Genomic DNA, 16,644 nt, shown 5'->3' on the forward strand with positions numbered 1-16,644 from the left:
AAAACTTTTTTTTGGAAAAACTACTACAAAAACATAAAAATTTTGAGTAACACTATCTTATCAAGTTTTTCGGCTAGAATCTCCATAATTTTAGGATGGACGTACTAATTGGTGGGCCCCATAGCCGGAAAACTTGATAAGACAGTGCTCCTCAGTCTTTTTATGTTTTCGTGGTAGTTTTTTTTTTTAAAAAAAAAAGCTTTAAATGGTAGTTGGTAGTTATTCTCAAAACTCATCATTTAAATAGTAATTCTTCATAATATTTCCTTCACTGAACAAATGAGTAAAAATATTACTTACTCATTTGTTAATTAAATGAGTAATACACCCGAGTGTATATAACAAATTCTAATGCAATCAGCTATATTTAAAAGTTGTGTCAAAAACAAAAAGCTACATTTAAAAGTTAGTGTAATCCTTTTTTTTTTTCTAATTACGCTAGAAACAAAATAGTACAACAGGGTGCACCATGTGCATGGTGCACTCGATAAATAAAAAAAGGCAGAAATAACATAATTTGGTTGAACAAAGAACATACTGTGTTTGATAAAAAAAATACTTATGTTTGACAAAAAACATACCTATATATGTTTGATAATATGTTCTTTTATACTTATGTTCTTTTACATATATTGATTAAACATGTTTTTTGCGTTTCAATAATACAAAGTATGTTCTTTGAATTTGGCTCATATGTTCTTTGGATTTGGCTCGTATGTTCCTTGAGGTAATGAGTGACGTACACATTGTATTTTATTATTATTATTATTATTATTATTATTATTATTATTATTATTATTATTATTATTATTATTATTATCATATGTATTTAAATTATTTTTATCATCGTATCTTCTTTGAGTTTGATCAGTGTGTTCTTTAGGTAAGAACTATATATTCTTTACATTATAACTTATGTTCTTTTAACACATGTGATTTTGAATTTTAAAATTTGAAATTTAATTTAAAAATGAAATCTTGAAATACTTTTAGTTGAAAATAATTTTTGAGAGTGAAAATTAAAATTATTATGAAAAGTTGAATTTTTAGAGAGAGAAAAAACTGATTTTGGGGAACTGATATTTGTGGTTAAAAAAAATTAAAAAAAAAACTGTTAATATATAATTTTTCATGAAATTTTAATAAATTTTTTATCAGGTTCTTTTTGTAATGTCTTTATGTTCTTTGATAATGCATGTTCTTTGTCAAACATAAATATGTTCTTTGTCAAACACTTATATGTTCTTTTTCAAACACCTATATTGTTTTTCCACATTTTTTTTATAACTAGGTGCACCCTGGTGCACAGATCATGTAATTCTCAATTGAAAAGGAAGACAATTACAAAAATTGAAAAAGAAGACAATTACTAATACAATAAATAATACTGTGTAAATCAAAATAATGAAAAGAATAAATTATAAAATGTACTTGTATAAACCCTAATATTTTTATTTTTATTAAATAAATTGAGAGAGGCAAGTTAGAAAATGGAAGAGGCCCCACCTCCCATTTTGCAACGTGAGAATAGCATCTAGCCATCTGCAACAGAGAAACTATGAAAGCATGCATAAGGGAAAAAGAAGCAAATACTTTCGATTTTCAATTTGGCATACATGTTGTGTAAGACAAGGAAGAGATTGCTCATTTTCAACGTGCTAATTTACCCCTTTTTGGATTTAAAATCTTGTGCTATGAGAATTAATATCTTCGTTTTTTTTAAAAAAAAAAAAAAAAAAATGCTAGTCAAATTAAAGGAAAAAAAAAAACTTTTAGAAGCACCATTTTGCGAAAAAAAACTTTCAAAAGCTTTTTGGTTAAAAAAAACCACTACGTTCATTTTTTTTTTTTTCGAGTGAAAACTCATTTCCTTAATTATCCTCTATTAACTTAATTAGACTCTAATTTCCTCCCATTTCTTCTAATTAACCTCTAACCCACTCAATTACTTAATAAATAGATTTAATTTATACATAAAAAAAACCACCAACCAACCATCCCTTCCCCTTCTTCCTCCCTTTCCCCCTCCCTTGGAAGCAACTCCCTCACCCACCAGACCCGCTACTCAGATCCCCCCACCTCCGGCGATCTACCTCCACCTTCGATTGACCTTCCCTTTCCCCTTTACTCCCGTTGGCGACCACCACCTCCCTTTGAATTTGTGGCTCTTATTTACTCAAACATGCTCAAATCAAGTCCAAATCAATTGCAATTTGCCTTTAAATCACCCTAACATCACATACATACATAATCAAAGCCAAAACAAGCGTCAATTACAAGCAAAATGCACAAAATTAAAAACCCCCAATTCGATTTTCTAAGGCTTTTCAAAATCAAGGAGGTGGTTGTCGGGCGGTGATTAGGAGGAAGGAGGGTCGTCTAGCGGTGGAGGAGGTGGCCGGAGGTGGTCTAGACAGCGGGTCTGATGGGGGAAGGGGTTGATGCCTTGGGAGGAGGAAGGGGAGGGGTGGTGGTTTTGTATATATATATATATATATTAATTAAATCTAATAATTTAGTAATTTGGTGGGTTAGGGGTTAGTTAGAAGAAATTAGAGTTTAATTAGGTTAATTAGAGGATAATTAGGGAAACAGGTTTCCTCTCACAAAAAAAAAAAATAAACGTGGTGGTTTTTTTAACCAAAAAGTTTTTAAAAGGTTTTTTTCGCAAAATAATGCACGTAAAAGGTTTTTTTGACAAATTTTCCCAAATTAAAATACTATGGGCGAATTTTAACAACAATTTTTGGAGTAACCTTATATGCTTTGATCAAATGAAAACTCTAAATAAATTACTCGTAATTAATTGTATTTGGTAAAGTAGTAGTGATTAATTGTTTTTAACTTGTGAGGTAGAGTTGTACAAAAGCTTTTGAAGTAGAGAGATATCAAAAGCTACAAGTAATTAAAATTTCATTAAATTACCAATAATTTAACAATGTGTAACAAATCAATAATTTGTATTGAGCAAATTCACCAAATAGCTCATTAAACAATTACAAAATTACTTATAACAATTAATAATTGATAGATACCATCTACTTTCACAACTAACATCTACTTACACAACTACCAACTAGTACAAGGCTACAACAACGGATTTTACCGAATATGTCTCACTGTAGAAAAATAAAAATCCGAAATATCTTCAATAGCATTCCCCTTTTGGAAAATTATAAATATCCAACCAATAAAATTGACAAAAAGGAACTTAAAAGTATACATTTTTTAGTAGTAGTATAATGTAATAAACAATTGCTAAACAACGTGTAGCTCATGCCCAAATTAAAACCTTTCTTCCAATTTCCAAACCTTCATTTTGACGTAATTCTTTTTTTGCACTTTGCATTTACTTTTTCTCTTTAATTAAATTTCTTGTTTAGCTATACAAAGCTTTGAACAACCACTTGTTCTAAATAAATGTTTGTATAATATATTCACTTTTCCCTTCACTTTATTTTGTATTCCAAGCTAATAACTTTCTCTACAATTTCTCTCTCTAAAAGTGCATTCTTTCTATAATGGGGAGGATTCATGGAAATCACTTGGATCTAAGCTTGCTTCATTCACCAGCCTTTTCTTCTAATTCATGGCATGATTTCAAGTAAGTTTCACTTCAAATTCTTTTCTTGGATATATAATCATTCTTGATTATTAAACGACTTAACGTGCATAATTAATGACATACATTGATATAACTCACAAATCTATGTCACTTACGTGACTGTCATTGATAAGATATAGACTGTCATCGATAAGATATAATTTAACACGAAATTATAGATGATTGTATCATAAAATGTGTACTCCGTAGCTATTATTTCAAAATTACATATGTTGTCACGATCCATATTGACTCGATCCTATGTTAGATATTATTACTTGTATTTGTAGTTAGAGTTATTCATTACAATTATCGTAAAAAATTGTGTTTGATGAAGTGTTGTACAAACAATTCATATGTTAGTATGAAAGAAGATGAGAAGGATCAACAGATGACGATATTCTACAACGGCCGTGTTTGTGTTTTGGATGCGACCGAATTACAGGTACATAACTATTCCACGGGTTAGCCCTCGAATTTAGTTCAATAGCACATGTAGTACTTACCTTCTTTTAGAGAACAAAGTTATTCCTAATGGTTCAATTGTGGACTTGTGGTGTAACCATTCACATGTATGCAGGCAAGAGCAATTTTATGGTCAGCAACACACGACGTAGAGACAATGGTGAAGACGATGTCTGGAGTCAGAGCAAACATGGCCACATTCTTCCTAAAACTTCAACTTCATGGCCTTCCAGGGTGCTCAATAAAGAGATCGTTAAAATTGTTCCTCCAACAAAAGAGAAAGATAAGAAGCCAAGCAAATACTCCGTATCCCTACCGTCTCCAATCGCACAACCTTCAGCCTTTTCGCCTTCTATAGGGGACTCTACAACTATGTGAAATCGTATAGTTTTTCAGATTTAGGATACTCATCCTAATATCAGATACCAAATTTCAATACAACTATGCTATTGATTTGAGTAACATAATACATTTGTACCAAAACTTTTACCTCTTCACTTCATTGTTTATCAAAATTGATTAGTAGTTTCGAAATTTGGGTTAAAATTTAGAAGAAAAAGGTACCCTCAGCCAGATTTGTAAACTCCTATCAAAGGAGAAATATACTCCGTAGATGGGAGAAAAAGAGAGCAATCCAATATTGGTTGAAGAGGAAGGCCATAGTATCAAAACTCGAGAGTCCAAGGATTAGCTTGCATTTGAGACCTTCATGCATAGTCTCCAGCTTACCGCCAACATTCGCATGTTTTTGGTTCATCTAAACTGATAAAAGTCCTTAACAAAAGTATGACACTCTAATCGCCCCGCCAAAGCATCAACACCCCCACCCCCGAAAAAAAAAAGAAAAGAAAAATGAGAAAGAGATATACTAACATCTTAACTTCTCAACTCTTGTATGTGAACTCTGCTGCATATTAATGAATATAATATATGGGAGCTTTTAATGGAGCAGGTGATTCTCTGACAATAAGCACCTGCAAATATTAATTAAGCTTCTGACAACAAACATACTAGCTACAACAATAATACAATGATGGAAGTGTTGAAGTTACATCTGCAATACTGCCCTGCAGAGAGGAAGTCGCGTGACTCGCCCAACAGTAGTAGTTCAGGGACATCACACAGGATAATTTACAATGTTCTGCCAGTAGCGTTATGCGCTATTACCTTAAAATTAGCTGATAAACATTCAGTTCGATTCCACAAAAGCCCAGTTGGATAATGAAATAGGGAGTTCCGGGCTAAGGGCGAAGATACACATTTTAGGCATCTGCTTGTAAGCCACCTTATCCGAGCTCGATGGTTTTCATATAGGTAGTACATCCTCAGCAATTGGCACCAGTCATCAGTAATCAAGAGAGGTTACAGATGCCATCCCATTGCCATTATGTCTCAAGTCCTGTTGAAGTGTGTAGTCATCACAGCTGTTGAAGCTGTTTTGGTGCTTGGGCCTTGATATCGAATTTGGAAATTCAAGGCCATCTTTGCCCATCTGCTGCACTTCTTGAGGGGATAGGATCTTGATGTACCACACATTGTTTACGAACTCCCTAAAAAAGGATTTGCATTGTTTGGTTAAACAGATGAATCAAGTAAACATAAAATCATGAAATACGCCATACATAGATAAGAATATAACCACTAAGGCACTATTCTCTTGTGTTTTCTTTCATGCAATTACTGATTATTAATGATTAAAATTGGATTTTGATAATCAAAACTAAGTTTTGCTGATTTTATGATTTGTACTGAATATTTTTTATTTGAAGTTGAAGAGAAAATCAGCTATTGTATGAGCTAGCATATCCTCACAAGTTGCACCAAAATTTAATAGCATATTATATACTTCCTCCGTTTTTTATTTATTGCACCACTTGCCATTTACGGAAGTTTCACAAATATTGCACCATTTCTATTTTAGGAAATTAAATATCTATGTTCACACTACAAATACCCAATATACCCTTACTTTTGCCACTTGATTCTTTAGTTTATGCTTTACATTACATGGATAACTTTGTAATTTTACCCCCCTCTCTCTTCCCTTTTCCCACTACCAAAAAAAAGTGTGCCAACCTATATGCTGCAATAATAAAAGAACGGAGGAAGTATTAAAAAAAGTTAATATCCCACGAGGATGTAAGCCAAGTTGCAAGTTCATTTGCATTTGCATTTCTAAACACAAAAAGAAAAGAAAAAAGAAATGATTTAAGCCTTCCCTTTCTTGCCTCGCCCATGTGGTTCAGAGAGACTATTTCTGTTGATTACGTTCGAAAAAACAACAATTGAAAGAGGATTTTACCAGGGAACAGTGGGCCAAAAATATTCAGCCAGTGGGAATTGCTCAAAAAAGATTAAGAACTTACTGCCAGGGGTCATCGCCAAGCAGGAGAACGTCATTCTCACGGTCAACAAATACAAGCTGCCAGCCTGATCTCAGGGGATCCTCCAGTTGGCCTTCTAAGCCAAACAAATGAGCAAGTTCACTGCGCAGTTCATGATAACTGCTAAATTTAGATATATCTAGTGATCGCCCAAGGGACCCCGATTTCTGAACCTGTCACACAAGAACTTTATAAGTCCCAATAAACAAACAAGATTATAGTTGCTTGCAAGTAACTAAAGCATGTGAGAAAGTAGTAATAAGAAGTGGTAATGAGGCTAGTGACTATCTAAAAAGCAACACAGCTAGAAGAAAGTTCAGAATTTTTTCCATTTATCCAGACATAGGTCTCACACCATGGCCAAGCAAGCTAATCTCCATAAATATCCTCTTAACTCTTCCAAAACTATCAAAATACATGCAAGTAAATGCCAAAAGATGCTAGACATGCCCACTGTACCTCAAGTGTCAAAAGCCTCAACCAATTCATCTTCAAGTGTATTTTTTTTAATGTATCTTAACACTGGCTCATGAATTGAATCTTATTCTAAACCAACAACTTCTGGACAGAGCCCCAAATTCATTTCTGAAACAGCCAAAAATATATTCTCAAGGTTCTCATTTAGTTGATAGATAAGAAGCATTAAGGTTATAGAGGAGCAGGATTGAAGGAGATGCAATGTAAATCTCCTATAATTCCCTTATTTCCCCTTCCTCTATTCTTTCTTTTGACTTCACGTATGCTCTCTTAAATCTTATTTACAGAAATCTTAACAGTCATTAGCCATCATTTATAGCATCTCCTATAGGCTATAGTCTAGCATGTATAAGTGTAAAAGAACAGCTTTAAATTCGGAGGCTACAGTACAAAAGGTCATTAGTTACACGATTAAAAAATTCCAAGACTAAAAGACTCACCTTTACAAAGGTTCCACTACGTGGGTTCGCTTGATCATCATTTTCCGATGACTGCAAGAACCCTGATTCATCAACACAACTAGCAGTCATCATATCAGAAGCAGGTGAAAAATCAGTCCCAGCAGCACTTGGAAAACTGGAACAAGCAAACGGCATGGACAATGAGTCATTCTCATTGTTATTACTTCTGAGGTTCGCCAGCTCATTCTGCTGAGCATTCACCCCAAATAACATATTGTTCTGTGTATCACCAATCCCTTGGTAGATAGAAAATTCCCTACCGGGCAAAGGTGGTAACAAAGAAGAGAGATCAGAGATCCTAGTTTGTGGCCCTCCTAACTCTTCAACTTGAGGCAACGAGCACGGGGCAGTACTAGAAGAAAGCTGAGGAGGTTCAACTGCAACTCGCTTCGATAATAAGGGAGTAGAAGATACCAAAGGGTTAGAGTCAGGTATATTAATTTGTCGGGATCCCCCATCATGTGAGAATGAATTCAATAAACTATGCATCGGAGAAATGCCAGCTGCAGTAACAGAGTTCACGATCGAGTTCGAGAACATTTGCTGCGAGCATGCAGAAGAAATTGCTTCCAAGGATGTAGGCAAGGCCTGAGTTGATGACACAAACGAAGGAGTCTTGCTGTTGCCAATAACCTTTGGAATTTGTTGTTGATCAGAAAACTGACTTCGTAGTTGCTCAAAGTGTGGAAGCTGCTGTTGTTGCTGCTGCTGCTGCTGCTGCTGCTGTTGCTGTTGCTGTTGCTGTTGCTGATGCTGATGCTGCTGCTGTTGCTGATGCTGCTGCTGCTGATGATGATGATGATGATGCTGCTGCTGCTGATGCTGATGGTTATCATATGCACGGGAATTTTGCAGTTGTTGCTGCAGGAGCTGACCTTGGACTTGATTGTGAGTCACATTTTGGTTTTCTTGAAAGTTCGGAACTAAGTTCTGCTGTGATTGAGCTTGCTGCAACAAATGATTTGTTAGAGATGACTGCTGGCAAGACACATTTTGATTTGGCTGGAACTGGAGAAGAGATTGGTTAGGACGCTTCTCCAAGCCCCGTGGATCTTGTAAAGCAGCAGATGCCATTGTTTGAAATATATCAGGTTGTAGGCCCAACATAGCAGGGTCCAGCCTTGGTTGCATCCAGGGTGTGAGCCCATAACCTTGGAAATTTAAGGATGACATGCAACGATCTCCAACCTCTCTCTGGAGCCACATAAGCGGAGAATTGAGGCCCATGTCACCATCCTTCAAAACTAACCATGAAAATACAGCGAAAAAGAAAGTTGAAAAGAGTAGGTGCACAGACAAGAGCAGAGAAAACAAGAGTTAGTTTCTGATAACAAATCAAACAGACAATTACAGCCAAGCTAAAAGCAGATGAACCAACCTGGAAAGGATGGCAGACCAGATGGCCATGGACGCTTCAGTCTTAGTGGAAATGGAGAGGGATACATAGGAAACGTAGTCAAAGGTTCAATCTCCCATAAAGAGACCCGGGGCTGCCTTTCTCCAGCAGTGGACTCATCCCAGCCAACCTGTATGTACAGAAGTTTTCAGTGAATAATGTTTTTATGTTCTCACATCTCAGACCAGTTTCCTATAATATACTACCTCCTTTTTAGTTGAAACCTTTCTCTTTTCACGCTTGCCAATGCACTATTTGAACGCTCAATATCTCTAAATCTCGACATTATAAAATTATAAAAAATGGTTTTTAATAAAATATACATTGAGACGATTCAAACAAGATCCCACTTGACTATGTTTTATCATAGATATAAACCACAAAAGCTAGTCAAAGTATAGTTAGTGAATAGTGTAAAAGTCAAATGGTGTCAACTAAAAAAAAACGGAGGTAGTAATAGATACAGACCAGGTCAGATCCAAATAGAAAAGCACACAAGTAATCAGTTAATGTGTATCAGTAGTACCCACACCACAAAGTGTAACACTAATACCCCAAATGCTAAAGCAGAGAACTAAAGATCTAGAATACACATATTACTTTCAGAGGTGATAAAAATCCCTTAATACTTCGTATAATCTAAAAGGAAGGAAGTGAGAAGACTAGACATACCTTCACTGAACGCCAATGGGAGTTTGGCCAACGAACAGGATCCAAATCACTAATCCCCGTTATTGTGCCCATATACCTACATCGCAAAGATGTCAATGGAAAAGTGATGTCAATCCAACAACCCATCTCACAATCTTATCTGGAAAAACAAATTGCAACACAAGAATCTGAATTTATCTAAATACAGGAAGACGGCTTTGTGGAAAAGGGGAAAAAAAAAATTACTTTTGGGTTTGCCACAAATTTTAAGGATTAAGCTGACCCCAAATCATTTTGGGATTTGGACTAAGGCTTTGTTGTTGTATCTGTATTTCGTGAATAGAAAATTTAATATTTCCTCCGTTCCTTTTTAGTTGACACGTTACTTTAGTCACGTTTGCCAATGCACAAATTAAATCATGAATATCTTTAATTACCGATAAGCAAAAATTATGAAAAATTATTTTTTTGAAAATATATATATCGTGACGAATCTAACAAGATTCCACATTACCATATTTTTCATTACGTATAAAGCACAAAACGCGGTCAAAGGGGAGTGTGCGAGTAGTGCAAAAGTCAAAATGTGTCAACTAAAAAAAAAACAAAGGTAGAAAATGACTGTAGAGAGAAAAAGGGTTGATGCGACAGTGAGGAGGAAAAGTTAATGTGAAGCAAAAGTGTGAATTATTCTTGTAACAGCCCAAAATAGGAAATAGTGGATAATTATGAGACAGAGGAAACAAGAGGTAGATCCCAGCCCTTCCTACGCGTCCCACCCAAACAGAAAATATGGAACTCATCAATGATTTTCTTTCCACCAGCCACTAAGACTTAGCAAACAGTCTTTAAAAAAAAACAGTTTGAAAGTTTTAACAACTGAAATACCAAACTCTACATATGAGCCTTCTATACATCAAGTACCATAAACCCAGAGGTCTCATGAGAAGTTCAGTTATAAAGTCACAACAATCTATCTGCTTTAATAAAGATACATCCTATAATACTTCTTTCTTTATTATCTTGTGTGAAAATTTTCACCTCTATCTTTACCTTCTCTATTATCCAATGAACTCACCATCTTATCTTAACAAACCATAAAAATTTGTCATGAAATGGCAGCCTAACTATGGCTTTTGAATCAGCAGCCTTTAAAATAAAACCTCTATACAATTGTAGTCTTGCAGAAATACAGATGCATACATCTAAATCCTCTGCTCACTCCATATCCCCTAAATAACTTTCCACATATGGAAAATTTGTGACAGCTGCCAGAGTATACAGTATTCAGAGCAGTATTAGTGACTATACACTATTTAGTCTCCTTAACTCCCCAAAAAGGGACCGCAATAACCAACGACAATGGGCGACTGGTAAGTACTCCCAAGTTTCAACAATGTCCATTTATCTTGAAGCAATGCACAGTAGCAGAGAAAATTATAAAATTGCCCATAAGATCAAGTTGATGAGTTTATTGAAGATCACTTTGGAATGATTGTTCCTTCAAATTTCAAGAAACAGATTACGCTATTCTTTGTAATAAATTCTTCAAGAGTATCTGATAATGACCATTAACTTTATAAATGAGACCATAGATCATGTTGCATGAAGTGTTACTGTGTTAGCCCCAGATAAGTTCTTTATCTACCATATGTAGTACCCATATTTATTTTTTTATTTTTTTATTTTTATTTTTCTTTTTTGGTCATCATTAGCATTCCATTCAATATTTAAACTGAAGTGCTTTATTGTCCAACTTGAATTGAGTTTTGAGCTTTCTTTATGATGAAAAATTAGGTGTGTGAGACTTAGGATCTTTGACGAGGCAATTAACAAGGCAGCTTATAGTGTGTGCGTCTTTGAATTTGCCAGAAATAATCATCCAGGCTATGCACATACCTGCGAACACTTGATTCTTCTGTTTCAAACAGCATCCGAAATCGCATGCCGACAGAGACACGGGTATGGTAGACAGCTTTGACATACTTTGCTAACGGAACCACAAATTCAGAAGGGCTAGCCCTGGAGGAATTACAAGAAAGAATTTATTTTACCAATCAAGAGCACCAACAATTCTATGAGATGTTTGTAAAAATACAAACTTATACCTGGGATTAAAAAATACTGTGAAACGGCTGTTTGTAGAAGCTGCATGAGCCGCTGCAGCAAGAAGACCTATATGCATGCTATCACTTGATAATACTGATGAAGGCATCACAGTTTGTGGACGATTAGCACGCCGAATGCCAAGGAGTAACTGATTCTTCTCATTCCTGATGGAGAATACCATATGATAATCAACAAAAATGTATTATAGCTTGCATACGTGGCAATAGAAAGCTTCATTCAGAAGCAGTTCATGAATATATGTTTCTCAAAGAAAAATTCCAAGGCACCAGCTTTACTGGGATTGAAAATGAGCCACTCAAAGTGTTACTTGAACCTTAACATATTGTTTTCTTTTTGGTAACATTTTATCAATTTTGATTAAGGCTTTGGTTGATAGATTGATTGATTTTATCAATTTTGAATGCCAAAAGATAACTGAACAAAGTGCACACAAAAACTAGCAATGGGCCAAGAAGATGCACTTACCAAATGAAGATGACAGAATCCCCAGCAACTAGTCTTTTAGCGCTGACAAAGACACTCCACCCAGTGGTAAGAAGGTGCCTCTTAGGCTGCCCTGCATTGACAAGTCAACATTCAAAGATGAAATCAGGCCATGTTTTGATGTATTAGTGTTTTACCAGACATCGAAAGGAATTCACTTGCTTCGATGATCATTTTTTTTGCAAATCTGGTCCACAAGTACAATCCATTATTCATACTTGATGAGTTGATGCCAACCGATTTATACTGCAATTCTACAACACATGACAACTAGTGGTTTAACTAATGACAACACATGTATGTTACTCTTAACTTCAGTCTAATGTTGGACATGAATGCCTGTAGCTTGTAAGGGTCAGATTAGGCTATTTCATGAAATTTTTCATGATTTTGGGCCAACTGATGTGTCAAGTGTCCACTTGAGGTGAAATGAAGGGTCCAAATAACATAGACATTAGGATCCAACAATGCCATCTCCATGGGATCACTGAAAGAAAAAGCCACTCTCTTTATACTAGACTACAACTATCTGCCACTGATAGCATCTGGAAGTCAAGGCATATATGCTTACCCCGAAAGATGTGTCTAAATTTCCACTCATTATCATGCAGATCCCTAGCAATCAATTCTTGAGCAGGAGGTTGCTGGGTGTAATCCTGTCAAATGTGAGATTGATAATTAACATTGATGCGCAGAGTAAACAAGCAAAGAGGAGACTAAGAAGCCAGATAACTACAGAACAACACTTACAAGGGGAGGAAAGACTTTTTCAGCTGCCCTACGAGGAACAGAAAATCCTCCATGAGTACTAGTGTCACTTGCAGTCAATGTTTTACAGAAATAATTAGTTGGCTGTTTGCTGGGAGTGCCCAATTCTGCAGGTAGGAGACAGACATCTTTTTGCTCTTGCTACAAAAATAACAATTCTTTTACCAACTACCAGTGCAGAGAAACACAAAACAGAAATTTCCACATGTTACACAGAAAACAAAATACCAGAGTCAAGGGTTGCAAGGTCATCTGAGCATATACTTCATCTGTCTCCACATCTGCCTGTAATCATAAATATGAACCTTAGAAGCAGCTGGCACAAATAATTATATGTACAAGTACCTAATAAAAAGCACTTACATGCATGGTCACGTCATGAAGCTGACAAATAAGTTGGGCGGGCAAGCTAGGATAATTAGGAATATGAGCATCTACTTCTTTGTTAGTTGAAGCTGCAACCTGCAGATACTTCCAAATATTGTCAGACAAAATCAGCAGTCAGACCAAATCAGCACAGCGTTTAATATTGCATTTTTTTGAGAAAGCTAACATATAATTTGTATATTGTAATTCACCCAAAATATCATCCTCTTCCCCCACGCCTTAAAAAATTGATAATAAAAGATAAGGAATATTCACTAACAGCATGTAGGATGATATAATTACTACGTTGTACAGCAGAAGCAAAACCTAAACATTTAACTTTCAGCATCCATTAGCAACAAAGTAGAGGACTACTGAAAATTCAAATCCAGGGACCAGACCGTGTGCCCTTGAAGTAGTAGCAGATAATAAGACATTCAACATAACCATAATGCAACAATTTTGTAGCTTTATTGTTTCAGAAGGTAAAATGGAGGGCCTTTTTTAGTTATTATCCACATCTCCAAGTAGGGGATATTGGAAGAAGGAAGGAGTACAAATGTATAGAAATAAGACCATGGAAAAAGAACCCATAATGGTTTTTCAGATCTTATGCCAAGATGAATAATAATGCCAAACATCTTACAACGACTAACCTGCTCACTATGACCCTGAGGAAAATATACAACACGGCTTCCCACAGGGGGCAAGGAGACTAAAGGACCAGCGCATGCATGCCACAGTTCTGAATTCAAAACTTTCTTCTCGCCTGAAAATAGAATTTTGGCCAAAGGTCAGATGTAATGAAAGATGCATTGTTTCATAACTAGCAGAGACAGCAAAAAGCCAGGTACATAGTTACATCAACCACAATTGATGATTCTACTACATGAAGATAAACCTAGAAGAGTTCATGATATAGGAAGAAACAACTTTTTGACATCTACCAAAAGAAGCAGCATAAGTCTTGGGCACATTGCGGGTGCATTGTAAAGGTTATTTAGCATACCGTGGCCGTGATGACAGCCAGTCAGCCAGGAGCCCAGGAACCATCAACAAAAGTGGTTCAGCAACTGCTATCATTTGCATTCTGCCTATTTTCAACTTCTTATCACTATAACGCAAAGGAGACCTAAACCAAACTCTTAATATATTGGGGAAAGGAAGCTGAAAGAATGAACACATGCTGTCCAAAGGCTTTGAATCCTCTAAAGGTCAAAATGCTGGTTTCTTTACGAAGTATCTCTTGTTCATCGGAATTGGCAACAAAATCTAATCACTTATCAAGCTAAGAGATGATGAATATAACTTGAAATTAAGGCAACGAAATATTATCATTTATCAACTGCAATGAGTCTCACATAAAGAGTGACTATGCTAAATATTAAAACCTCATAGATTAGCAACTATAACACAAACAAGCTCCTTAATTTGCCAGCAATCATCCCCTAGCAAGTGAAAACACCCTCAAACTTAACTATTCCAGCAACACAAACCCGACAAAGCAAAAACAACAACACTATACATTTAAGGCTTAGTTGAAGTTACTAACAATAGTAAGTAGCAAATACTCTACTCAATTTTCTTTCATCACTTGATAATTAAAGGATGAAAACTCCAAAAAAAAACTCTACAAAAATTAAAGGAAAACAAGAAATCAGCTTACCTTCCTCAGGTTGATGAGGGAAAGCTGAAGGTGACAACCTCATTTTGCAAAATCAATCAAAAAAAACCCAAAAAATAGGGGAAATTTTTTGTAAAAAAAAAAAAAAAATTAAAATAAACTAAATTCTTCCCTCCACCACCCCCACCCCCCCTCCAAAAACCCACCTAAAATTCCCCAAAAAAGGGCAATAAAATGATTTCAACCAAACCCAGTTCCACTGCAAAAATCCACCCTTCTCTGCTTCATGCGCCTCAGATCTTTCACTCCCACCCACCAAAATCAAAAACCCAGAAAAATGAAGCTTCTTTAGCTACTCAACAACCTCTAAAAATGGTGAAAACTTTACTCCAACAAAAAACCCATTTTTCAGCAAAGCTCAGCTAACTAGGGTTTGAACTCGATTACCCCCAAAAAGCTTCTAGTTAGATCTCTAAGTTGGAGGATGAGAGAGAAAATGGTAGAACAAACTCCCAACTTGGTGATTGATTGATTGAAGCTGGTATGAAAGTTTAAGCAAGAGTACAATCTTTGGTAGATCTTTTGGGAAGTTTTTCGGACAGCCAAACCCAGTAAAAGAGCAAGTAAGAAGAGAAAAGGAAAAGGGTAATGAAGGGAAGAAGAAGAAAGTGTGCTACTCTAGAGCTTACTTTGGGTTAGCCCATTATTATTGTTGTCATTGTACTCTTTTTCTATAGTCCTCTTGCCAATTGCCCACACCCATCCCAAGGTTACATGAATAGTTTGAGTTACCAAATGTGTACTCATCACAACTTGCTTCATGGATCGATGCATGTCCTAATACCGCGTTCTCGCGTCATTTAGGTGTATCATGGGTTAGGTGATAGCTTTCCTGAAAAAAGTGAACCTTTTTATTACGAGTAATGAAATGTCGTTGTCTATTTAAAAAAACGAGTAGTTTCGCTCGTTCCAATCCAAATTCATCATGGGTGATAGCAAATTATGAAAATAAATATAGTTGATGTTTTGAATAGAATTATTATTTTTATTAAGGGCGAAAGTAAATGTTTCTATATATATAAGAAGAAAGGAGTAGTTTAATTCATTAAAATTATTTTAGTAATTCCTCTAAAACATCATTTACTTCCATCTCCTCACAAGCAAAACTATAAATGCTCTATTGTTCATATAATTTAATGGCCTAAAGTAATAACATCCCCTAGAAAACCAAACTCTAAATCTTTGTTCACTTCACTTTTAAAAATATAATATTCAGTAAAAATAATTTTAGTTCAGTAAAATTAATTTCAGTTCAGTAAATAAGTTTAGTTTAGTAAAAGTAACTTCAAAGAAGAAGTATTGTAGAGAATCTAAGATTAGTTTCAGTTCAATAAAAATAATTTCAGTTCAACAAAAATAAGATGAAGTGAACAGATTCTACGTGTAACTCTATCTTTTACTCCCTCTTCCACTCACCTCTCTCCCTTGATGCGTAATCTTTGAGAGCACTCACGACAGTGAGCGAAAAAATGAGCAAAAAACATAAAATTGTTCATCCCATCAGTAAGCAAAAGCTAAGAGCATTTTATAATTTGCTCATCAGATAAGCAAAATTGTAGATGAAAGCAATGTGTCTGGGTTGAAATTGCAACTATAACTATTAAATTGTAATAGGGAGAAATGTTGATAGGTGTTAAAATAGGTAGGAGAGAGAATGGTGATCAATTTTTTTTTTATTATTATTATCATTGATGGGATAAAATATGACCACCAAAAATGCTCATGAGGAAAATAAGTTTGGAAGAGAGAAAAAGTGGGTAGAGAGAGAACGAGGA

At 35.4% G+C, this 16,644-nt stretch overlaps 1 protein-coding gene across 1 annotated transcript; it reads right to left on the minus strand.

Annotated features, from left to right (window-relative positions):
- Nucleotides 1–5,077: 5,077 nt before the first annotated feature.
- On the minus strand, nucleotides 5,078–15,500 carry LOC145589362 (auxin response factor 6-like). The gene is made up of 14 exons (XM_081645899.1): nucleotides 14,852–15,500; nucleotides 13,842–13,954; nucleotides 13,183–13,281; nucleotides 13,048–13,104; nucleotides 12,802–12,960; nucleotides 12,623–12,707; nucleotides 12,034–12,124; nucleotides 11,547–11,711; nucleotides 11,338–11,460; nucleotides 9,460–9,535; nucleotides 8,770–8,917; nucleotides 7,371–8,635; nucleotides 6,436–6,626; nucleotides 5,078–5,619 (listed from the first exon to the last, which is right to left on the minus strand). Exons 1-14 carry the CDS (start codon nucleotides 14,892–14,894, stop codon nucleotides 5,415–5,417), a joined length of 2,820 nt encoding a protein of 939 aa, XP_081502025.1. The 5' UTR covers nucleotides 14,895–15,500; the 3' UTR covers nucleotides 5,078–5,414.
- Nucleotides 15,501–16,644: the final 1,144 nt, after the last annotated feature.

Source organism: Chenopodium album, chromosome 17, assembly GCF_948465745.1.
Source record: "Chenopodium album chromosome 17, dcCheAlbu1.1, whole genome shotgun sequence".
NCBI lineage: Eukaryota > Viridiplantae > Streptophyta > Magnoliopsida > Caryophyllales > Amaranthaceae > Chenopodium > Chenopodium album.